At 39.5% G+C, this 25158-nt stretch overlaps 1 protein-coding gene across 7 annotated transcripts in view; it reads left to right on the forward strand.

Annotated features, from left to right (window-relative positions):
- The window catches only part of LOC109545286 (Ig-like and fibronectin type-III domain-containing protein 2), a 75294-nt gene extending 50177 nt beyond the window's left edge, over positions 1-25117 (forward strand). For 5 of the 7 annotated variants that reach the window (XM_019915875.2, XM_019915872.2, XM_019915876.2 and 2 more), the window contains 21 exons: positions 13148-13354; positions 15422-15571; positions 16014-16178; positions 16245-16472; positions 16707-17174; positions 17238-17460; positions 17527-17749; positions 17801-17938; positions 20148-20292; positions 20347-20526; positions 20742-20917; positions 20971-21242; positions 21303-21495; positions 21550-21796; positions 21880-22104; positions 22159-22364; positions 22427-22602; positions 22658-22860; positions 22913-23220; positions 23279-23444; positions 23512-25117. In XM_019915875.2, the coding sequence (XP_019771434.1) occupies positions 13148-13354; positions 15422-15571; positions 16014-16178; positions 16245-16472; positions 16707-17174; positions 17238-17460; positions 17527-17749; positions 17801-17938; positions 20148-20292; positions 20347-20526; positions 20742-20917; positions 20971-21242; positions 21303-21495; positions 21550-21796; positions 21880-22104; positions 22159-22364; positions 22427-22602; positions 22658-22860; positions 22913-23220; positions 23279-23444; positions 23512-23549 (4337 nt within the window). In that variant the 3' untranslated portion in view covers positions 23550-25117. Of the gene's footprint in view, positions 1-13147; positions 13355-15421; positions 15572-16013; positions 16179-16244; positions 16473-16706; positions 17175-17237; positions 17461-17526; positions 17750-17800; positions 17939-20147; positions 20293-20346; positions 20527-20741; positions 20918-20970; positions 21243-21302; positions 21496-21549; positions 21797-21879; positions 22105-22158; positions 22365-22426; positions 22603-22657; positions 22861-22912; positions 23221-23278; positions 23459-23511 lie in introns of all 7 variants that reach the window. The other 2 variants (XM_019915881.2, XM_019915880.2) reach the window with 2 other exon arrangements.
- The last annotated feature ends 41 nt before the right edge of the window (positions 25118-25158 follow it).

A 25158-nucleotide genomic window follows, 5' to 3' on the forward strand; every position in this document is an offset into this window, starting at 1 on the left:
GTTTTAAAAAGAAGGGTGTTAGAAGGGTTAATAATGGCAGTGTTCACATTGTTGCAGCCCCCACTACTATGTTTAATATTATTTTTGTTAATTTATATTCTACAGTCTATATGTATATTTTATAATCTGTATAGTTGCTTGCATGTTTAGAGTGTTTATTTCTTGTCATTTTTTTGAAACACTACAGACAAGCTCCTCAAAAAGGAATGAGTTTTTGAATTATTAAAAGGTTGAATCGCACATTTAATGAACCGGAAAGACCTGGAAAAATCGGGGCCACATGCGAATAAAATCGAACGAACGAAAAAGACAGATTTTGATATTTCCAACACTTTTTAAGACAGTAGATATTCCTCAAAATTGCGACTTAAAAACCAATTATCAACAATTTACAAACGAATCAATAGGGATTGAGAAAAGGTGTGACTGCGTGGCATGAATTTATCGCTCAACTGCCAGTTTCCAAATATTCACAATAGTTTTATATATAAATAATTGCAGCGCTCAGCTTCGGCAGCTTCAGCCAAATTGCATCATCAGCTTTGGCACTAAGGAGATTAAAGCAGATTGAACCTATGAACTTATAGCATGGTTGCGCTGCCTAAGAAGATGCTGGTAACTTTGAAATACAGTTCCAAACAAAGCTTAGCTGGTAAAGAAACATATGTAGATGAACGTTTTAGGCATAGAGTTGATAACAGCATTAGGCCTGTTTCCATTCACTACCGCTATCCTAATGGAAGCCGCCGAAATGAATTATGTATTAACACGATATTCAAAGTCTGCTTCCTCTCCCAAACCTCAACTGTCCTTCAGATCTCGTATTACCGATTCGGTTCTCAATTTGCATGACATTTCACCGCCGGAAGTTGCGGCAACTGCAAACTCTAATCCCGATCCCAACAACTTGTTAACTCGGAAGTTACAAATCGAATAATAAATTACGTTGCTGTCAATTGCAAGTTTTGCTGCTGCGAACGTCGGTAGCTGATTAAATGTTCTGTTTTAAATCAGCTCGTGCGGTTAAATTTCACACTCGTTCGCTTCCAAATAAAAATGGACGCTACTATCATTGCTTACAGCTAATTTATCTTCATTTCTTGCCACGTCTAGCGCTCTTCTTTGTTCTTAATCGCCAGGCCAGATATTTCAATTACATGCCGCCTCTCTTTCCATTTCTTTGTCCTTTGCAGCCACTTCAATTATACAAGGAAGATTGTTGTTTAATCGACTATTCGGTCGATGGAAGTTGCAACATTTTGTGGAAAAACTGAGGAAAAGATGCTCGATGTTGATGTTTTATGTAGGAAAATGTGTGCTTTGCATTTGGTGCTTCTTCAGCGGCAATGGAGGCCCATTTGCAGCTCAAACAGCATCCATTTCCAATAAAGCTCCCTACAAAGAGCCTTTGGTTGCAATTCCAGAGTCTTCCATAAATCTCAAAGACACTTCCCTTGCACACCTGATACTTGGCGTCAGTTTCCGCACTTTAATGCTGACATTTTAACGATGCCTCGATACCTCGAAATTTAATTAAGCCGAAGAACAATTAATTGGGCCCGATTTCGACCCTCTTGGGACGGCTGCAATTATCTGACGAGTGCAAAAAGCCTCCGAAGCCATGCAATAGAGAATGTGTCGTCGAAAGAGGGTGATTTAGGAAATCACTTTCTGTCCCTGCTAGAGTGCGATGTTAAATTGTAGGCTACAAATCCAAGTTGCAATTCGCCTGGATGGTTTACACGTTTGTCTTGAACGCAGCTGCTTTATGCTACAGAGATGGATTTAAGCTTATTAAGCATTTACAAGTCGGTGCGCGACTTTGGGCTTTTTATTGGGAACAGATCTAGGAAAAAAGGTAAACAGCGGTTTCGCTCCTCCATTACTTCTAAGTCGTCACATCCTTAAACTAAAACCCGTAAATCCCCACTGCAATGGATCCCCGACAGGGCTGTTTTCCTTTATATTGTGCGTGTTTAGATATTTCTTTTTGGGCAAAACATTTTCGCACACCTGACGGGTGTCCGCCCCATCTCATATCGGAGATAAATGAAATATCCGCCAAAGAAAAATAGCTACGCCCTATAAAATATGGTATATAACAAGAAGTGCGAGCAGATAATGTAGCGTATTAATAAGGCAATTTTTCAGCAACCATGAAGACCTCCTTTGGAGATAACAAACTCCCTGATAATGAGGTGTTGAACCCACACGCGGTTTCCGATTTAATCCGTTGATTTTTTTGAGGAAAGTTTATGAGGGGTTTTAACGTGTAAAATTTTTTAAGGTGTTATTGACTTCCCCTCGTAACAAAATGGCTAGTTTCGAACTGATCCGAGGGCGGTCGCCCATACTCTAGCCCCGTGGGATGAACAGAGACCACAAGCTACTCCTACCCCGAGCCGGGCAATATATCAGGGCTGATCAACAATAAATCATAGAAAAGAGTAGTCAACTAGGGATGATTTTTCTAACTGTTTAAAGTTAAACCAGAAAATTGCTAACAATAGATCGCGAAGCATTTTAAAGAAATCCGATTTTAATGCGAGTAAAACCTATTATGCGAGCAGAAGATCTAGTTAAAAAGCGCTAATTAAAACTTGAAAGCGGCGTGTTTCAGGCGAAAAAGAATGGGCTGAAAAGGCCGTATCCGCAACAAACACATTTTTCTCCTTTATTTATTCGCTATGGATATTGTCAGCCGTGGAAAGCGGCTTTTCAAATCTTTCCATGCAACCCTTTGTCTGGATTTAATGGCTTTTGCTTACTGCATAACTAAAATCGTAGCCGGAGCTGGATAATACCTCTTTGACAACATTCAAATAACGTTATGGTTTATCTAGGTTTTACATTTCGACGGAATTAAGTGCAGTTCAAAGCAAATTGCGCCCGTTCAAATATTGTCTCATCCAGAGCGGAAGGAACTTGATTTTGAATTATTCCAACCAAATATTTTATTGTGTCTCTAATTTTTGTTTGTGCCAATATTGGGTGCTTTTGCTGTTTAGGCAGAACATAAAACGCCAATATCGTTCATGTTTAGTGTTGCATAATAAATTTGATTTTTGTGCGCCAATCCATTTTTGAGCAGCTTGAACAAATGTTGAAGCTCGACCGAATGAACATTCGTCAATTGTTAATAAATCGGCCTGGAACTATGTTTTGTTTTTTAATAAATATTCAGCTTTGCACGGGGTAAAGTTTTACTCAATGTTGATTGAGATCGAAAGTCAGTTGGCAATTTATTGACAATCGGGCTATTGTGGTCTACATAAGAAGCTTTTGAGTTGATTATCAAGTTTTCCCACATTTTGTGCTTGACCCGAAGAAGGAAAAGATTTGCCATCCAGTTTAAGTTTTAGGTTTCCATCAACACCTCTCTCGACACATTATTTGAAGCAGTTTAAAACCCAAATTCAAATAATGAAGCACTGATCCATATTTGTTGGATTATACCTTTGGCCGATTACGATCATCAATTGGGCTGCTGCTAACACCCGATTTAAAATCGTTTCACGTTCAAAGGCAACAGTTCTACTCGTAAATCCCACAGCATCAGTTCTGAATAGGGAGATAATTCCGGTTTCCAGAATAGTCGCCTGAACAAACCATGCTGGTTCTTTGTGCAAACAGTTTGCCTACATCGAACAGCTTGGGTAAATAATTAATTGCCGGATTGATTGCATTAACTGGGCGCTCAATTGGCATGTTTTGTGCGAATAAATCCGTTTTTAGCATCGGCTGGATTTGCCCACCCTAATCATTCTGGCCCCTTTTTGCCTGGATTAAGTGCTTTAAAAACTGGGCAAAACTCATTTAAGTTCGCCTGCTGATCTTTGGCAATACCCGGGAACATGATGCTCAATTTATTTCCGAAGAACATCAAGATACTCAACATCCGTCATAATAATGTTGTAGGTTTTCACGGCAACGGCAGCCGAAACGTTTAACATCATTTGTCTTACTCGCACGATGGAAGAAACGATATGATTAATGTTTGCAAGTGGTTGTTTCTGTTATGTGCTGTTGCCAAAATGATTCTCTTTCACATATTTTACGACCTTTCATATGCCCCCGGATAATGAAACTTGTTGTTTCAGTCTACAAAACGTCTCAAGGTGGAAATTTTCCTAACTTACGTACGATGACGGCGTAAAAGTAGTCGAAGTAGCGAAGATCTAAATCGGTTGCAGAAGTACTCAGGGGATGCACAATATTGAATTGAAGAATTGAATTGAAGAGGAGCTGGAGGATCATGAGAATATATTTGAACATAATCCGTTCAGCTACACTTTACAGATGAACAAGCGATTATGACTCGAGATGAGGAAGACTTGAATAACAAGTTGCTTTGCAAGTGCAAGTGCGAATAAATTACACTCGTAGAATTAAGGCCCCATTTCTTAAGCGCTTGAGCTGAGCTTTGCATCTTCATTTGATTTTCTTCGATCTCCCGACTGGTTTCGTTTGATTAATTCTCGACTTCAAGTACCTATTTTCAATTCAATTAACGTTTGGCAGTAAACTATGGTACCATCCATCCGTTTGATCCCGGTTGTGAGAACACAAACTCTTATTAAAGTGAAACACCGAGCACGAATAATTTAATATGATGCAGCTGAGTTCGTGTTGGGGTGTGGAGGTTAGTCAAGTCCAATATTTACATGTTAATCGCATGCCCAAACCGCTGTCAAATCTAAACCTCTTCAACGTGAATTATGATTTAATCAACTCGCCACTAAGAGACAGCCAAATCGGCACTAACCACTTTAGTTCCTAATAAACTATGTAAATTCGCCTGTGAATTACCCGAAGGGGCTTGAGGAAATTACGTTTTCTCCCTAAGAATTTAGTCGGTAATGACTCGAGCTCTAACCCACGCCGCTGGGGTGTTTTAGGTGGAAAAATATCAGTAGCGCACAAGCGACCAGTAGCAATTAAGTGAATCTAGTTACAAGAGACGATGTGAAAGGGAATTTGATGCTGCGACGCTCCCAAGCTAAGTTGAAGGTTTTAGAAACATTTTTTTAGGAAGCGAATTTTGGGGAGATTAGTTAAAAAACATGTTTAGCTTCTTAAAATTGCAAAAGATTTTCGTTTTTTCAGTTTTATGAATTTAGTGAGTCAACTTTTCACTAACTAAAATTTGTGTCGTTAAAATGTTTTCAAACGCCTTCAAGGCTTGTTTTAGGAGCCGCGCAGCTGAAAATCCTCTTTTACATCTTCTACATTGTTTCAAAAAAATGTTCTTATTATTAGTTAAAAATGTATTTACGGGTCAGATTTTTTCGAAATTCGTCGGGTTTAAATTTATTAAATAAATTCCATAAAAAAAGGCACKATGTAGAAGAGGATTTTCTGCTACGCGACTGCAACACCAAATCCGGCGGGTTTTTGAAAATTCGCGAGACAAATGTTAAGATCAGATTTCTCRAAATTTGTCGCGTAAAAAGCGAATTCACTTAATTAAAAAATAACCGATGTAAAAAAGAGCCTGCGTCTGCGTCTGCGACTCTTTCGAACAAAGTCTTAAGTAGTAACTGAGACTTCTCACTCTTTTTTGAAATATTTTTCTACGAGTTTAAAATGTTTGGGTCACATGTTCCCAAAGTTCGTCGCGTTAAAGTTTATTTACTTAATTCCACAAGCTAAAGAAAATCGGATTTAAAAAAGTTTCTGCTGCTACGCTCTTAAATCGTATGCTAAGCGTTTTTGAAACAATTTTTGCGCGGCGAACTTTATGGTCAGATTTTTCCAAAATTCGTATCGTAAAAAGTATATTCACTTAATTCACATACTATAAAAACGATGCAAAAAAGGATCTGCTGCTGCCACGCTCCTAAACCAAATCTTGAAGGGTTTTGAAACCATTTTTTTCCGTGAGACAAATTTTAAGATTGGCTTTCTGAACATTTGTGGCATAAAAAGTGTATTCACTTAATTCAAAAAAGAAACAATGACTGACGTAAAAGAGAATCTGCTGCTGCGACTCTTCTAAACCAAAGAATTAAAGTGAATTAGAAACTGTAAGAAACTCTATTTTGAAACAATTTTTTACGAATCGTAGGGTCGGCTTTTTCAAAATTCGTCGCATAAAAAGTGTACTCACTTAATTCATAAAACAAAAAATAACGGTTGTAAGAGAGAATTTGCTTCTAGGACTCTTCTCAAACAAGTCTTAACTAGTAAAATAAGTTTTTCTCATTTTCCGCAAAATACATGTGAAACAAAAATGCCAAAAGTCGTAATTCTTTTAGTCTTTTCTTCGTCTCTCCGCCTATGCGAAACCGGTCAGTTGGTCCTAAAGTTTCTACTAACCCAAGTTCGAGGGTAAATCTGTCGGAGTCGATGTGAAACTCAATCCGACCAAGCTCAATTGGTCCGTTTATTCTCGTAAGCAAACCATAGGGGTCGAGTTGCTTGGCAAATAATTAATTGTGAGCTAAAGTCCATTCGGCGACCCCAAGATTTTGCTGAATGACCGCACTTGTCCTGTTTATTCCGTATAAATTTCTGATATCAACCGAGATTTATTTCCAGTCGTCTTGTTTCCAGTCCTGTTCAATAACGGCTTAATTTTACTGGCCAAGAAAGTATATGTTTTAGTGGCCGGATACCAAAAGTGCAGTTTGAACTTATCCAAATGGCATCTGGGATACCGTGGCCCCACTTTTCCGCACTGGAAAGTCATTACAGTCCATTATCGGGTTATTTGGCTTCGTTTACTTCCTCGTGAATTGTTCGGGAATGCTTAAATGGCTATTGGATGTAAGGGGGTGAACTGCACTCTAGAAGAATGTGCCTCCTTTACATTTTGTGTTAGTTACAGAAAGAACTGGGAACAGTTGCGCACCTTTATGACCGCTCGAGATGGTCGGAACGTGCACAGCATTAAACATGATAATAAAATAGCGCCTAATAATCCTTGTTGTACCTTTCAGGCTGCGAAAGATTATGCTTGTAATGGTGCATCTAAATCTACTCTGTCCTGTGAAATAATTTACGACAGAACGCTTGTGAACTATTGCCGTACGTTAAACTCGACACAAAGGATTCTGGATTCTAGAGTCAGCGGATTTACATGTCTGAACAGTCCTCAAATACTAGAGGATATTTCATTTTATATGCTTTATTGAACATTAGAGCCATCGCACATTCAAAACGAGATTTATGGATAAGATATTGCGAGAGTGTTCGGGAAATGGTGTTCACGCCACATTTTTCTAGATGGGATTTTATTTTCATGAACCTCGTTATTTACTGACGGTTTAAAAGTGAACGGAGCACACACGGTGTTTGCTTTCTCGTGTTATTTTTAAGGAAAATTAGGATGATGGTTTTTTCGCCCTTTAATCACCTCTTTTAACGGCAACTAACTTTGTATTGCCATGAACGGTTCCGTGTTCTTCTCAACTTTGGGTAATTCGTCTAGCAGTGATATTAACCGTCTCAGGAGTTTGCTTGTTAGAAGTTCAAAGGCTGTATGTACAGCTTCACATACTCTGCCCAATATAACTTGTGTTATTAGCGCAGTTATATCTATACAGTGAGATTCTAAATTGGTGGTCTTCATTTTCTAGGCTCATTTTCAAGACTTGCAGACTTGGTTCTTTCTAATTCGATTTTTTTAATTATTTACTAGTTAAAATTGGAAATTGCCTTGTCAGGTTTTTACCAACGTCTCAGCTTTTAGGAGGAATTCATCTCCAAGTTTGAATCACTCTGTATCGTATATTTAAATGGTTTGAAGTCAGGAACTCCCCCCCAACTAGGCAACAGTTTCTTGTCGACTTGTAATACAGGATCTTTCTGACGTTTCGCAGGCATGAGTGGCATGCATCTTCAGAGGTAGTGTGCTCTGAAAGTGAATAAGTTCGTTGTGGCACTTTGCAAAATGAATAAATATTTTAAGTAGTTTTTTTGTTAAATCCAACCGTTAATATTGGGTTTTTTCCGATCAAAGTTGTTCGTTTCTTTTTAAGAAAAAATGTTGAGTTTTTAAAGAAAAATGCGTTTTTAGGTATCTTTTTAATCATTCACCCTGAAAAACTGGAGATTTTTTCTTCAAAAAGAATGAACAAATTTGATCGAAAAAATCCACAATTTTATTGACGGGTTTTTTGTGTTTTTAGTTACCTTCTGAAGCATTTTCTCTTAAAAAATTAGATATTTTACAACAAATTTGATCAAAAAAAGAAGTACAATTTTATCAACGGGTTTTTGCAAATAAATGCAAGAACTTTAAAAAAACGCTTTTGGTGAATTTATATGAAATACAACAAAAACCATAAAATTTACGTAACACACCAGCTTGAACTTGAATTTTTTTGCAAAAATTGTCTCTTTTTGTGGCACTTTTAAGTAGTTTTTTTGAATAATTTTTTGGTTAAAAGCAATCGTTAATATTGTGGTTTTTTCGATCAGTTCATCGATTCGTTTTTAGTGTGTGTTGACAAAAACTGCAAATTCGTTTACTTTTTTTCACGAAAAAATGATCGTTTTTCTTGTATTTATCTTAAAATGAATAAATGCGTTTTTAGGTACCTTTTGAATCACTTTCCCTTAAAAAACTTAAGCATTTTTCTTTAAAAAACCCCACAAATTTGATCGATAAAAAACCCACAATTTTATCGACGAGTTTTTGATAATAAATGCAAGAACGTTATAAAACGCGTTTGATGAATTAATATAAAATGCAACAAAAACCATACAATTTACGTAACACACCCACTGAACTGTGGCCCTTTATGTAAAATGAAGAAATGTTTTAAAGTAGTTTTTTGTATAATTTTTTGGCTAAAACCAACCGTTAATATTGTGGTTTTTTCTTCGCTGAAAGTTGTTTGCTGTTTTGCCGGAAAAATATCTAGTTTTAACGAATAATTATTTAAAACTTAAAAAACGCATTTGTTAATTTTATATTAAATTCAAGGAAAACGAACACCACCGTTAGGTTTTTGCGAATATCCCAGTTTTTAGGAGGAATTAGTCTCCAATTTTGGCATATTGCATGCATAGGCATATTGGAATGGCTTGAAGTCAGGAATATTTCCCACTAGGCAACAGTTTCCATTTTCCATTCGATTCCAAATGAATATAGTTTCATTAAAGCAATCCATTAACCTCATTGTATTTGTGCAAAGCTATATAAACGTTAATGAACAGCGCGGCAAATAACAATATTATACTGTATTACCATAATGAACCAGTTGATTTCGCCGGCTGAGAATAATTATATGGCGATTTACTGGCAGTAACTTGCTTCAATTATTGTTTCATCCACATGCATGAAAATTACATTTCAAAACTATGTAGAATAACTTAAAGCATTCAATTAATTTCCAAAGGTTAGGCGAACATAATTTGTCAATGTACGACACACATTTTGTTTTATAGTCCGTATATTTATACATCCGTTTGTACGATGATACGATGGTACGAAAGTGTTTTTATTGGTTGGAGATCTGCCAATTCCTCCGTCGTCGTACGAATGCTTAGGTTACGGGCTCAATAAGAAAGTTTTTTCTGCAATCGAGGAATTTATTTAAAAGTTATCGCCCCATGCAATCGTCATATACTCGTAAGTTTTCCAAGAGACTTCCATGATTGTTGCCAAAAGTCTTTCTCGAAAGGAAACTGATAAAAAGCACGATATTGACTTAGCAGCTTTAATTGCTTAATGTATAATTGCTGGAAAATGTTATAAAGTTTCTAGGAAGCGTGCCAGCAGCAGCAGCAAGAGCACTAAAGTGATAACTTCCAAGGAGTATTAAAAAATTCGTTGTGCTCTGTTGCTTTCGTATTTAATTCATTATAAACTTCCGGGTGATGCATTTTGATAAATTGCTCGGGGAAGTTTTAAAACACTTTTCCTGTAGTTGCCGTTCCTTCGAAGGGTTTTGATTAATTCTTTATATTTATAACGATTAGCGAGAATCAATTGTCTCCTGTTTTCTGTTACTGAAACTTGAAAGTTGGGTGGTGAACGATCAATCGCGGATAGAAAACAATAACGGATGGCAAAACCCTAAAAGCCCGGCCATCAGTTTTGTACCCCCAGTGCTGTAATTCTGTTTTATCTTATTTTTCCATGTTCTTAACCGATTTCCTTCGACGTCAAATATTTGCCAATCAATCTGGAGGGCAAATAAAATCGCGAAACGTTGACTTTTCGAATCGAGAAGGAAAATAAATCGAATTTGGAAAACCAGAGCTTACGAAATGTACCACGAGTATTTACTGGTAGAGATAAGTAATTGTTGATCGATATCCTGATCTAGCAAACATTCATCTGGATTTGGTTCAAGCCGGATCAAATTTACTCTGCAAATCACTTTGACTAATCATGAATGGAATGATTCCTGTAGTTCTCTGTAGTTTTAACGATGGTTTTATTCGCAAATTATTATACATAAAGTCTAGTTTTATTAGTCCAATCTGGAAAAATCAGTTCCACTTTACGAAACTGGCAAACAAGCAAATGTGATTGATCTCCATGCCTGTGCCGGACAATTCGCTGTTCAAAGTCCAATAATTCACGATCGGTATTCAGTTACATTCGGAATCGTCCATAACAACTGAATTGCCATTAGCCATTACAGGGAATTTTGTAATTTGCGTGAATCCGCCGTTCCATATTTAGATGCCATTAAGGATCGCAATCTGGAAATTGATCCTTTGAACTGCAGCAATGCTCACATGCAACTGACAAAATCATTTGGATGGCTGAAAGTTTTTCTGGAATTTGTATGAGAGACTGTTTAAATTTTACTGTTGTAAAAGTTGATTACTCTTTCCCCCATTTGACTTCATTACTAATTTCTCTCGTCCATTCTAATGGAAATCCACGTTAAGTAGGAGCAGTTGAATGCACTAATGGAAGCATGCGATATATCCAGTCGACGTAGATCAACGTCTGCTATTTTATTTTAACTTATTTACGAAGCATCACTGTGAAAATTTCCTTTCAGACGAGCTGGCTATTACTACGACGCGGCCAGATGTAATAAGAGGGCGATGAAAACAGAAATAAAACAAATAATAAAATGTTTCGCTTCGAGCCGGGCAAATAACAAACAACAGGAAACTGGAGTGGAAATAAATTACATCGTTGATGGAAAATGCACATATTTGTTATCCTCGCAATAATTTACCTAAGTTCGCTAAATGAGAAATAATGAACCTGTAAAGAAACGAATAATTTAATGTATGAAATGGGAAAAACCATGGGCATTAAGAACATGCATTCAGAGTGTTTTGTTGGTGACCCGCGAGAAAAATCGGTTTGTCCGGTTTGTTTATCACACAAAATTGCTCGTGCAAATGACTGTATTGTTTTTATTGCAGAATGAATTTTTTTAAACAATGAAGAGGATTGCAATTGGGATCTCATCGTTGACTTTTTTGGCGCTGAACACGAATACTGAATGGTTTTTATAAAAAAGTTTTTTCGGAAAACGGCTCATCGACATGGAGCTCATTTTCATTATACTAAATGTGCCCCAAAAAGCCGAATCTGCAGTCAAAATGTCCCTTGGATGGCTTTGAAACAAGCGAGCTGAAAATAATTGCGCTCAAATTCGTTTTCTAGCATTTATTCCCATTTTTTTTGCAACGAGGCTGAAGCAATGGAAGTTCTGCCACCACACATGTGAATGTCGCAGTTGAAAAGAAAATATCAGCAATTATCCCAAGGGAACGTTTTTCGTTTTTAAAGCAAATGAAAAATTATGCGATCAATCCATCAAAACCAGTGCTTTTTGTGTTTTGATTCAAACGGCTTTTGTTTCTGGTAGTATGAAACTTGTAACATTTTTTCGCTTCAATTTGTAATTTTTCTCGAAACCCATTCAATAAATTGCAATTCTGATGAAATTTTTGGCTTTTTTGGGCGATTTTAGCTGAAAACGAGTACCATGTCGATAGCTAATTTCTAGCAGAAAATGCATTTTTTGGTTTAAACTAGTACTTTTTTTGGGAAATGCGCCTATCGAAACGGGGCTCATTTTATGCTGATTTTGACCCAAAAAGCCGAATCTGCAATCAGAATTCGCATCGGATGACTTTGAAATGAGCGAGTTGCAAAAAGTTGTTCTGAACGTCGCGTTCTAACATTTATTTCCTATTTTTCTGCCACTAGGCTTAAGCAATGGAAGTTCTAACACGACTTTATGTTCGCTTTTAACAGCTTGCGCGTTTGGAAAAAATATATCAGCAATTATTCTATGTTTAAAATTACGAAAATATAAAGTTTCTATTTTTAAAAGCAAAAATCATTGCTATCAGTCTATGAAAAAAACACACTTTCTAGTTTTTTCGATCAAACTCCTTTTGTTCTGCGCTGTACGAAACTTTTTTGGACGCCACAAGTTTTACGCAAAAATAAGAAATTAACGCAACCAAGTTTCTCCTATTTTTCCTGCATTCGTTTTATAGGTCGAACCGCTTTTGTTCCGGTTAGTAATTAGCTTACAGCATTTTTTTGTGATTTTTCTCGAAAAGTCTTTGGCTTTTTGGGATCATTTTAGCGGAAAACCACTACAATGTAAATGAGAAGCTTTTGAAAAAGATTTTTGGAAATTTGTTTGCATTTGGGCATGAAAGCGTACCCCGAATTTTCTTGACACACTGTCTTATATGGGGTCAAGCAAAATCCGTGATCCATTTGGAGTTCTAGTTTCACATTTTTCAAGCACTCTCTTTCGTGTAAGAGCACTAATATCGCTCGCATGACTCTTTTATAATAACGGCCAACCCAAATGGCCCTTGAGGACGTGTCGTCACTTCGCAAAGAGGGCCACTTGTTTCGCGACATGTCATTTCCTTTATAAGTTACATTTCGCCTCATGTCCTACATACGTGCGAGCGAAAAAAATGGGGGAGAACCTGCGAAATATACGATAAAATATCTCGTATCCTTATAGTTTGTGCTACTTTCATAAAGGCCGCGTTTCAAGGGATTTCTTGTCGCTTTTCCCACTCGAAGAATTGGGGTGAAATGGGTGTTATTTTGCTTTCTTCTTGCTACGCAGTGGGGAGCACTTTGAATCAAGGGAATAGGAAGAATGAGCGCCCATCAATCAGACAGAAAAAAGTCATAAGACCTTGGATTCTTCTTCTATTGCTCAGTGATTTCAATTTGTTCAAGGTTTACCGTCAATGAGAGATAGTCTAACCAATCCAGTACACGTTTACGATGGAGATGACGCTCTAATAACTTGCGTCGTTCGAGATATCGGCTCTAACACCGTAATGTGGAAGAAAGAAGATAGAGAACGGCACAGCACTAGAGTTCTAACTGCTGGAGAGAATCGAGTGACTGCAGACAAAAGATTTAGTGTCTTGCATGACTCTGGTAAGAATTGTATTTGCAACATTGCAAAGTCCCCATTGTGTTCAAGCGATAGATTTTGCCGATGCGGATTTATTTCGGAAAAAATCGCCCGAATTATGCCACAGGCAAGAGCCATTTCACGTATAGTTAAACCAAGAGCAAACGGAGGAGTCGGCCCCATAATAACATCACGATAATTCAGTTTGAAGGAGGAAGGCGGGCCGGAACCAGGCGCAATGAGCAAATAATGCACTTTATTTTGCAATTTTCTGAATCGAAAAGTCGTTTGTTGCTTTGTGCGAGCTGAAAGGAAAATAATCGTGCCCGTATTACCAGTCAATCTGGAGAAATTTGCCAATGTAGTATTTTTACTTTTGGAAGCTTTTATCTGAAGAACAAACAGCTCTTATGCCTCGGAAACGGTTCCAAATATGAGAATAATCAATAGGAGTATGTCAAGCTCCCTTTTGCCTTATTGGTATTTACCAAGATTTGTAAGGGTTTCAAAATGGCTTCACTGACCAAAAAATGTATTTTTTTTTTCTATAAGTTCAAGATTAAAAAGTTTTATCTCGAAAACGGCTTGAAATATTCTGTGGATTGTATACTTTCTTTCTTTCTTTCTAACCTATAAACAGGTAGAAACTGAATTGAGATAGCATTCAAATCTGAAATAGCCGAAGACGCCCAAAAATATCTCGTAAATCCTGAGAACCATTTCGATAGAGCGTTTCGAGGCCTGCTTTTTCCTCCTGAAAATTCCCGACCTAGAAAAAAATAGGCGCATTTTTGGGAGCTCTTGGACGTTTTTAATTATATCGCGGAAACGGTAAAAATTATCGGAATAACCAATCGTATCTTTTTGATAGAGCATTTCGAGCATTAAGTTTCGATTATGGGAAATTCGTCGTTTCCAAGTTACAAGCAAAATTGTTTTTGCAAAAAAATTTTTTTTGTATCTCGAATTGTGAGCGGTTATTTCTAGAATACGGTTCAAAAAATATGATTAGTCGATAGAACGTTTCAAAAACTGTCTTTAGTTAGCCAAAAATCAAATTATTCACTGCATCAATGCAGAGAGACACCTGAGGTTTTGGCCCAACCATTTCCAAAAATACTTAAAAAAACCCCATAATTTCTCTTAAGTGAACTTACATTTATATGATGAAATTGCGCATAAGAATACAAATAAAGGAATAAACTTCTGTAGCTAACGACTTGCTCGTTGATTCAATACCATGGGTTTTCTCTCAAAGAAAAAAATGACACCGGCAAACCTTATTATATTTTTGCCGTTAAAGCCGCGTTAGACAATCAGGTCCATTTACTAGATCTGCAAATATCAAAAACTTTTATTGCCCGAAAAGAAATGGCCGAGATTTTATTGTAATGGCTTCAGGAAGTTTTCTTTTGTCGCGAGTGCGAAACACCCTTTTGTCCTTTTCATTCGCCTTGAACTTTTTGATATATGATTCCGCTTTACGAGTTATGCATAAAGAGACTGTGACAACAACAAAAAAATGGTTTTAACTGTTGCCCGATTCCAACCGAGTTAAAGCGGCAATAACGTGCAATTTTTACCAGTATTATTCGCCTGCTTAAGAGCCGCGCATTTATCTTGAATGCTGATATTTAAAGGCGGTTTCAATAAAACTCATCAGCTCGACATTATTGAATTTGGATCTTTATTAAATGACATTTTGAGCGGACCGACCGGCATAATAAGTGTCGAGGAGCGATCCGTAGGCTCCGCTTTATTTGAAAACTTTTATCAATATAGGCGGCATTTAAGCTCCTGACTTGGAAGTCCAATATCTTGGGAATTTATATTGCATGTCGATATTATTAGCGTTACTCGGCTCAAATTTCTCAAGTACTGTTTGATAATGTAATTCTTTTTGTTAGAGACGATTAATATCAAACTGCATATTCAGCGCAAAGGTTTGGGCTCGAAGAAGAAACTTAAAAACCATTAAAAGGACAGAATAATTAACAAAGCAGCAGCATTAGCAGGCGGTTTTGCAGTAGAATACCTTGCGTTATTCGGAATTTTAATGGGCATTTTTTTATTAACTTGATGGCACTTAGGTACTGATCAGGACGAGTTTGGAAGCGACCTTCCTTCAGGCGGGGACGTTTGGGTTCTGGTGATTAAAACGGCAAAACCCAACGATTCAGGCATTTATGTTTGCGAAGTGAACAGCAACCCTATAGTGAGAAGCTTCCACAGGTTAAATGGTACGTTGGGCTAGTTTGGCTATTAATTTACTCTTAGAGTTTGAAAAAGCTGAGAGAAATTCTGTTTTTTTTAAACAAAGCGAAAAATTGTATACAATTTGGATTTAATTCAAAAGAAATTTCTGGGTTTCAGTCAATTTTATTGTTTACCATTTGAAATGTCACAAAAACGTTTCGGTGTTTTTCTCCACCATCATCAGTTTGTCTTCGCATTTGGCAAGCCACTCTAGTGGGAAATTTCTTTTGAATTAAGTTGAAATACAGTCAGGAAAATGTACACAACACAATTTGGGAAAACTTTAAAGCCAAGTACCGAGCTTGGGACAAATGTATTGGCATCTTTAGGGGTAATTGGCTCAGAAGTTTTTGTCCTCCAGGCCACAGCAGACCGATTCCTAATAGTTTCCAATTTTGAACCGTTGGGTTAATTTCCTTTGTTCAGTTCTATCCAGAGCCATAACAGCAAACCCAACCGATGTGATAATATACGAAGACCCTAAACCGACAAGTGACGGAATTAAAAAGCACAACTACACCGAATGCTGTGTGGCTCAAAACGTTTCTTCCCGCTGTATGGGATTCTGTAACATCCAAAGTATACTGGAAGGTTAGTTAGAAAGCGAAACCGTCTGGTTTTCCTCACTATTCTTTGAACTACCTAACGAAAATCCAGGCAGTACCGGGCAGGACCCAGAAAACTGCGAGCAAGACTTTCCAGCGATTGTGCGTTGTATGGCCGATGGCAGGAATCATGTTCCGTGCTGCATCCATGAAAGAATCCCGGATATTTGCCAGGATGTGTGCCGTGGCGAGTACACAGCCATCACAGAGAACATCAAGACCCATTTCTCATGTTCCGCCTACACGGAGCAAACGCTCGCCTGCATTATGGATGGAATTGGTATGTCAAACGAGATGGACTTCGAGCCAATTCCTTGAAACTAGTGGGTTCTTCGGGTTTTTAGGCCGTCGTACAATAGAATCACCTCTGAAGATGCAAGCCGCTCGTGCTTGCGAAACGTCAGGAAGAAATTCTATTGTACGACGGCCTAAAAACCCGAAAAACCCACCAGTGGGAATTGGTATGGTTTGGGTTGAAAAACAATCACTGGAAAGAACTGGTTTGATTTCGTAGACTTATTACCCGGCCAACCTGAGAATGTGGAAGTGGAGCCGTTGAGTGAAACGTCCATCAAAGTGGAATGGTCGCCGCCTCATGCCAACAGCGAAACCATCACGGAATATTTGGTGAACTTAACAGCCCTTAGAAGTTTCCATGAAAACTCCGAAGAGGATTTGAGAGCGGGCGGTATGAATGAAAGCGCCAACACGATTGTTCATAAAGTAGGTAGCAAACTAACGTTGGAGGTTTTTTGCAATTTTTTGTCCTTGCAGATTACCAAAGATCTGAACTCCACAATATTCAGCAATTTGCTTCCATTCACCTGGTACGCAGTCACAGTGGTTTCCCACAATATTATTGGCTCCTCGTTGCCCACATACACGGTGAAGACTTTGACTTTAGCTCCTGGCAAGGTGATCCAGAGTGTTAAAGGAAAAGCGCCTCCATTGCCTGACATCAAGAGCTGCTGCTCCAATAAAGGTACGTTTCCATGCGTGAAGAAAACGTGCCAAAGTTACCTTGTCTGGAAATGGCTGGTTCTAGGCATTGCCCATAAAACGTGCCTCAGCAAGCTTTGCGACCCCATTGAAGCTGAACGAGTGGAAATAACTGATCTTATGATATGCGCCCCATGGGCGCCAGACACCTTTGGTTGCCTGACCAACGGCATCGATCACACCCCCTGCTGCAAAGAGCGAGGTTTGCCTGATATCTGCCAGCAGCTTTGCACTGGCAACGTTTCCAGCCTGGATTTCAACTACTTTAAGTATGTCCAGTTCGAGGAATAAAAGCGCTGAAAATATCACAATTTTGCGTGCTCGCTGTTCCCCAGATGTTTGCGATACATGGGAGAGTACACCAACTGCCTCCTTCAGGGCTACGGCGTTTTGCCCAGCGCTCCTACTCAAGTGCACATTACGAATGTGGAAAGCGAATTCGCCCTTCTGCATTGGTCGCCACCTAAAAAGCTGGGGGAGACCGTACTCAGCTACAACGTCCACATTCGGCCAGTAAATTCAGAGGAAGACGATGACGATGAGGAACCAGAATACAAGGTATGAATCGCAACTTTTCAACATTCAACACTCCCCTAAAATTCTGTTTAGATTATACCGCACGCTAGAAGCATCTGGGTGCTGGAAGGCTTGCAAAGTGTCACAGACTACGAAGTATATGTTGAGGCTGTTAATGTGCATGGCGTGGGCAATCCCAGTCCAAGACTGACCTTCAGAACCGGAAGCAAAGTACGTAACACTTAGATGTGCAGGTTTTTATTAAATCTAATTAGTCTTTTGGTTGCTCTCGTTCAGATTCCTTCTGATCCACTTGCTAGGGTTCCCAGCCCGGACCCAAAACCGATAGACAATGTCGTGCTTGTAAACCTCCCCGGGGTTCAAAATGCAGTTGGGAAATTGCTTAAGATTCACCGCATTTGGATAGTTCTGCGTCTGAAGGGCTACGCCCCCATGGGCCTTATATAAGGCGCCGCCTTTTCCCCTAATCTGATTGGAATCTCTATAATAAACCGGAATGATATTGGCGTTCTCTTTTGGTTTTTCGCTTTTAGACTTCAACTGTTTATCAGGCTGGCCATTTTCCTTTGCGACGCGCTCAAAGCTTTTTTCAGGCGACGCAGTTGCCGAAGACTTCTTCTGTGATCGGTCGTCGGCTTCAGAAAAAACAGACGATTTGCTGCCGACAACTACCGGGGGTTCGACCATCTGGACGCTCTTCAGCACAGCACTTAAAATCTCCTTCAGATCCAAACAATCCGCATCAGTTTCCTCGTTTTCGCAGACGATTTCTCTGGCTTTCACCAGATAGGCGTTTTGCATCGGCGTGACTTTAAAGCCGTCTTCACTGACTTTGCCCCTGAGGGAAGCAAATTTAGAGATCAAGGCCTTGATTTCACTAAAATTGCTTGGTTGATCAAGTTTTAAAAGGTCCACTACTTTCTCGTGCACTTTTTCAAACAACAACATGGTCTTGGATGATTTTTCCTCTGCCGGTTCGGATTTTTCCAGCTTGGACTGGCTTTGAATGTCTTCGAAGGATAGGATAATTCCATAGCCGAAATGATTGGCGGTGTTGAGGCGGACCCCCGGTTGGTTGCTGTAAACTTCCATCATTCGCCCGCTTGGTGGATGGAGCATTCTTCCAACAAAGCACTCTTGCTGGTACATGCCCCGGTTTACGCACAGATTCTGGTCAAAGCCGTCTTTCGGCACGATTCCCATGACTTTTCCCAAAAGCTTCGGAACTTGAAAGTCGAATTGAGAGTGAAGAACGTTCATGATTTCGCCCGTGGGGATTTGGTTCACTTGCGGCGTGAAACAGTTGCAGTTCATTGTTAAGATGTGCCGATAAATTTCATCGGGACCCGTGTGGTGTCCAGCTAGATTGAAGTACAGCAAATGCGATAGATCGACGCAAGTTGGCCTGCTAGTTTGAGCTTCGAAGCTGACTTTGAACTCGTTTTTGGCGGAAAGTTCAAACACCGCCCGCATCAGTAAGTCGCCAGGATATCCTTCTTCCAAATGAGGACTAATGTGGCTCATGATCACTTTCTTGCCGGAGATGTGCGTGTCCCAAACAGCCTGATCAAAGCCCTTAAAGCCCCCGTTCAAGCTGTGCTTTCCATTGTTAGAGCCTACTGTGTACTTCTTTGCTCCTATGGTGAAGCTGCTGTTTTTGACTATGTTGGACGTTCTTCCGATGGCTGCTCCGAAGTGGAACTTTTCATAGAAGAGATAACCGGCCAGGTCGTCGAAGCCCAACAGGACGTCCTCGACTTCCCCTTTTCTATCTGGTAGTTTAATCGATATCACTCGGGCGCCGTAATTTAGGACTTGAATCTGGATTTTGTTCTTGTTCTTCCAAGTGAATCTTCGCACTGAATGTTCCGCTCCGTTATCGTCGAAATACTGCGCAAATCCGTCCTCGGCTAAAGTCACCCCATCGGCATCGAAGTCCTGGATTTTTATACTGGCTGACAAGGAGCGCCGCTTTTCCTCCTTCGAGTCAACTGATAAGGAGGTTTTGCCGACCACGTTCGAGTCACTCGCAATTTGTTTTTGGTCGTTACTGCTCATTTTGAATTTTGACTGTTCTGAACGATCAGAATTGGGTTTTTTCTCGATTGATGCATGCCACTTTGACAGAATAAGATTGGGAAACGTTCCAGAATAGCAATCATTGCAAAGTTTCAACCGACAGCGTAAAGAACTTGTTATTATATTTTTTCTTTCTTGGGTTTCAGTCAAAATGTTCATATAACGTTTCGGCGAGACAACCTGGCTGTTTTGCCAACCTAAAAGGAATCTAATGTTTCCCAATTATGGGTTTGTGTTGAATTTGTTGTCTCGCCGAAACGTTATATGAACATTTTTATTTCACATTTTGGCTGAAGAATAATAACAATTACACGCAGTCAGGAAAATAAAAAAATTTCAGATTGAAGAAGACGAAATTGAAGAAGCGGCGGCCTACAATGTAACAGCTTGCTGTGTAGAAGCGAACCTCAACAGCGTGTGTCTGCCGCTGTGCTCCTACAACGCCAACATGAACGACATTAAACGACTAGCGGTTTGTGGAACAGGCAAGGAAAACCTTATTTTATGAACCTTACCTGATGAACGTTTTTTATATATAGAATTCCACACGATTCTTCGTTGCGCCGCTGGAGGAAGAAACCACGGAAGCTGCTGCAGCAGAAGGGGCGTCCCTTCAACATGCCTATCGCTCTGCTCAGGAGTACTGGTGGATTCTTTACGTCACACTGCGCTCAATTGCGTAACTTACATAGGCAACATTGTGCAATGCTTTGAAGAAGGTAAGACATTAACCACCCAGGACAGGATGTAGGAGCAACAATCTTGGTTTGCAGCTAAATAATACTACGACAACGTATAGCGTTGGATTAAATGTTTTATCACCTACTTAAAATCAACTTTTCACTATTTGACCTAATGGGGGAATGGACCCTCGTATGGCCAATGCTGATCATGACCGATAAATGCATACCCAAACACATTGTTACTGTTTCAGGCACTGGTACATTACCTGCTGCTGTTTCCGGTGTGCACGCGATAGCTGCAGATGCATCTAGTATCATCCTTGAATGGTCGCCTCCCGAAGAAGGACCAAACGTGACCGACTACGTGATCCACTACCAAAAAGTCGACAACAACACCATGCACGAGACTCTAATTAAGCTGGACAAGGTTGGTCGATTTGTCCTCAAAGATCTCGTAGAACGTTTGGGGGAAAATTGCAGCAAATCAACACCACTGGCTTCTATTACGCCCTCACTGACCTCGAGGAGAACGCCATGTATCAAGTGTTTGTGGTGGCGAGAAATGCGTACGGCACCTCTTTGCCCTCGTCCATAGTTTTTATCAAACTGGCGAACGGCAATGAGAGCAAGTGGGTCAACGGAGTCACCTCTCCTCCTCACTCCTTGGCTGTGGCCAGTCACAGTGCCACTTGGGTTACCATCACATGGCAACCTCCGGAATTCAGCCATCCATCCGAGCAGATCTCCTACAGGTAACCAACCACCGTTCCCTATGCGGTGGAGCGCTGTAATCCAGCGTTCGATTCATGCAGATTATTCCACAAGTCAACCTCAGATGAGGGCTACCAAGTGAAAAACACCTCAGTCACATCCCACATGATCAAAGACCTCAGTCCCAACACCCAATACATTGTCTATGTGGAAGCGGTAACGGAGAAGGGAGTTAGCATGCCTTCAGAGACACTGATCGCATGGACGGATCCAGCATATCCAGCGTTTGTAGAGGTAGACTTAGGAATTGCCCTGCAAACTTCCAGGCTTTGACCATCGCACTTTCAGCCACCTACAGTGCATCCAATTAATCTGGTGATTGAGGGCAGCAGCATGACGATTCTATGCATCGCAATGGGCAATCCGATGCCCACCATCTCCCTTTACATATCAGGAAGGCTCGTCAGGCAAGATACCACTCGGCATATGGTTACAGTGATCAACAATGTGACCAGGGACATGAACGAAATTTCCTGCTACGCGGACAATGGATATGGCACCCCTATGCAGGCTTCTAGAAAAATCACCATTAGTCGTAAGTTTTGGTTCCTCTAAGGTTTAAAGTGAAAATTCTCGAATTGTTTTTTTTTACTAAACATCTACATATCTTTGTTGGAGATTTACCGCAAATCAACGCCAGTGGAATCACAATGGCAACAATAGGCGACTCAGTAACATTAGAATGTAGAGTGGAAGCCACTCCCGAGCCAAAGATGATCTTCTGGCGAAACCATGAAGATCGAACGCCGGTTGTGCAGGGCGGCAAGTACGACATTGAGATACTGAAGGCAAAAGACGCGGAAGACAAATACATCATGCACCTGACGCTGAAGCAAATTACAGGTAAGCGCCTGCAGAATCACTAAGTAGGTCCTTAACAATCGCAACTGGTTCCAGATTTGGATGTGGGTGAGTATTACTGTCATGCAGAGAACGCGTTCGGGAGTGCGACTCAACCAGTCTCAGTGCGGATCAGAAACATTGCCACCATCAACAATGTGACTCAATGCTGCATGGAGCAGAACGTGTCTTCAACGTGTATGGATGCGTGCTCGTTCCATCTGGATATTGATGCGGTGATTGATAAGCCGGCATGCATACCAGTAAGATCGTTATATCAACCCATACCTTATGCGGAAGATTTTGAACACATATTTGTTTTTAGGAATTTGATAAACTCATGAAATGCGCAGCCGATGGTTCAGACCATCGAAATTGCTGCGCTCACGCAAATGTGCCCAGACGATGCCTGGATTGGTGCAGAGGAGAGCCAATCCTCAGCACCAAAGTCTGCGTTCTCTCCTATACCAAACATATCATGGGGTGTTTCCATGAACTCAGGTATGGAGCGTCAGCTGGCAAAAGCAGGAGCATTTTCTCAATGTAAACTTTAAAGGGATAAGCTACCGGGACCACCTCAAAATGTTCAAGTGAAATTTATCGACGCGCACTCTGTGTTCATTACGTGGGATCCTCCAGTGAAGAATCCTCATACGGTGGAAATGTACAGGGTGTTTTGGCGGCCGGTCGACTCCCCGAACAAATCTAGTCAGAAAAATGATACAGCAGACACCAAATTGCAAATTCACGATCTAAAGGGTAAGATAAAAGCTGATCTCGGTACATGGTCACTCAAAAATTAAATTCTTAGATGGCACCGCCTATGAAGCAGTGGTTAAAGCGGGGAACAGCAAAGGCACTTCCACTCTAGCTGAGCCCATCAAGTTCGTGATGGGAGAAAAATCGCTGATTATAACTCCAGCAGCTAGTCAAAGTCAAGAAGGAAACAACGTGGGTGAAGCGGTAGCCATTATTTTGGCCTTGTTAGTGGTAGGAGCCATCATCGCAGCCACAATATGGTTTGTGCGGACAAAGAAAATGCTTGGAATCAAGGGGACGAATGGAATAGCATTTGAAAACCCCAGCTATCTGAGGGAAGTCAACACGGACAATGTGCAGGTACGAAGAAATCCAGGTCAGGAAAAAACAGCGCAATAATAAAAAAATGATTTCCTAGATCACAAATGGACAGGAAAGCACAACGTCGTCACTAAACAGTTCGGCCAACGGCAGCATTTCCATATCGAGTACTTCGGGCGGCCAGGGCTGGAAAAATGAGCAACTCCATGTTCCGGCAACGGCTCAAGAAGTCAACCCAACACTGTACGAGGAACTTAAATTAGGTAAACGCTGATATGTAAAAATTTGAAGTAGGATTAGCCGACAATTTACTAAATTGTGGGGTTTCAGGTCAAGATGGGGCTGGATTCAAGAGGCTTAAGCCCTAGTATGAGGAAGTGGCGAAAATTAGGGGCCAAGAGTCTCGCTTTTGAATGTAGGTAAATCATTTGTGGCCCCCAACTATATTGTGATAGCGGTAGACACGGATTGTAGTTTTACATTGCCCTAACAATGGTGAACGCATGTATAATAATTCCAGACTTCAACAAGACAGTTTGCGTATGCCTAGAATATTTATATTGTATAGATTATTTACTAGTTACTACTACTAAGTAGAAAGTCGGTTATAATCAGGCAAAACCTCCAATTTTCCATCAGTAAAGATTCAACATTTCACTAAACAAACACGGAAAGGGTGCCATTTTAGGGCCAGGGTATTGTACATATTTTATTTGATATTCTAGCAATACCTCAACAGTATATATCATTTTAGTTTAGATTAATTCGACTTTAGGTTACTTAAAGGATATTTCTTAGGTTTTAAGTAAAAAATGTGATTTAATTTAAAAGCAGTAAAAAAACGCAAAAAGTTGTAGTTTGTACTAAAATCAAAAGAAAAATTTAGCATAACAAATGGTGTCTTTCAGAATTAGTCCACAGTTTTTATTTGCTTATAACCCGAAACAAACCGTGAATTGAAAAAGTGATCAATGTTAAATTTTGCGGCGCCCTAATTCTGAATAACACTAAAATTAGCTTTAAATGGGTAAGTGCTCGAATATTTTTGTGGGAAAACAGTAAATTTTTTTATCGGTTTATAGGATTACTACAGAGTGGACAGAGGAGAAAGGCCGGACCGAAAATACTCTAATTTTGTTTGTATGTATTGAATGAAAAACAAATTGGATTTATTAAGTGAAGATACCATTGAAGTTAGATAAAAAAGGAAAAGTTCAATCAGTTTAAAATGGAAATGATCAATTTATAACACAGCGGTAAATTATCCGAGTAAATTTTAGAAACAATCTTCCCGTGTACTCCGAAAGAATTCATGTGCTTTTTTATACGAATTTTAACCGAATATATTTCATTTTTGTTTGGGCGTTTCTGTGCCGCTGCGTATACAATTTGTTTTTCTCTATTCTATTATTTTAGTTTTGACATTTTTATCTATGCCTGCGTAAATAACATAACAAGCAACATTTAATAAAAGGATAACGTGACTGAAATTACATTCCATCTCAAAATTCTTGTTGGGATAAAATGTGGGATTTTCGGGTTCTTGGCAGTCACACCGATTGTTCCGATCAAAATCACTTCGATCGAATATTTTTGGATGAAACTTGGTTCTAAGACTAGATAAATAATTGTAAAAATACTGTTAATGTTAGCTTAGAATTAACACCACATGACTGAGTGTGAAAAGTAGCGGAAAACAACAATAGTGTTCCAATCAACAATCCAACATTCCGTCAAACGAATGTTGTTGTAGCTCGACATCATATTTGTGTAAACTCTACGCAATGTTAATGTGCCTTTGTCATTTCTTTCATATGGGTAGTTCGACTTGTACTACCGTGGACTTCATGTAAATAGTTTTTAAAATTTGTAAAATAACGTTATGTGTTACTAAATGTAGTAGATAATACGAAATAAATAATAATTGACAAACCAACACTTCATAATAATAATCAACAGCGGTTAAAAAAACTCCTT

Source organism: Dendroctonus ponderosae, unplaced genomic scaffold, assembly GCF_020466585.1.
Source record: "Dendroctonus ponderosae isolate FM_Combo_2020 unplaced genomic scaffold, Dpon_F_20191213v2 Dpon_F_20191213_2, whole genome shotgun sequence".
Classification (NCBI taxonomy): Eukaryota; Metazoa; Arthropoda; class Insecta; order Coleoptera; family Curculionidae; genus Dendroctonus; species Dendroctonus ponderosae.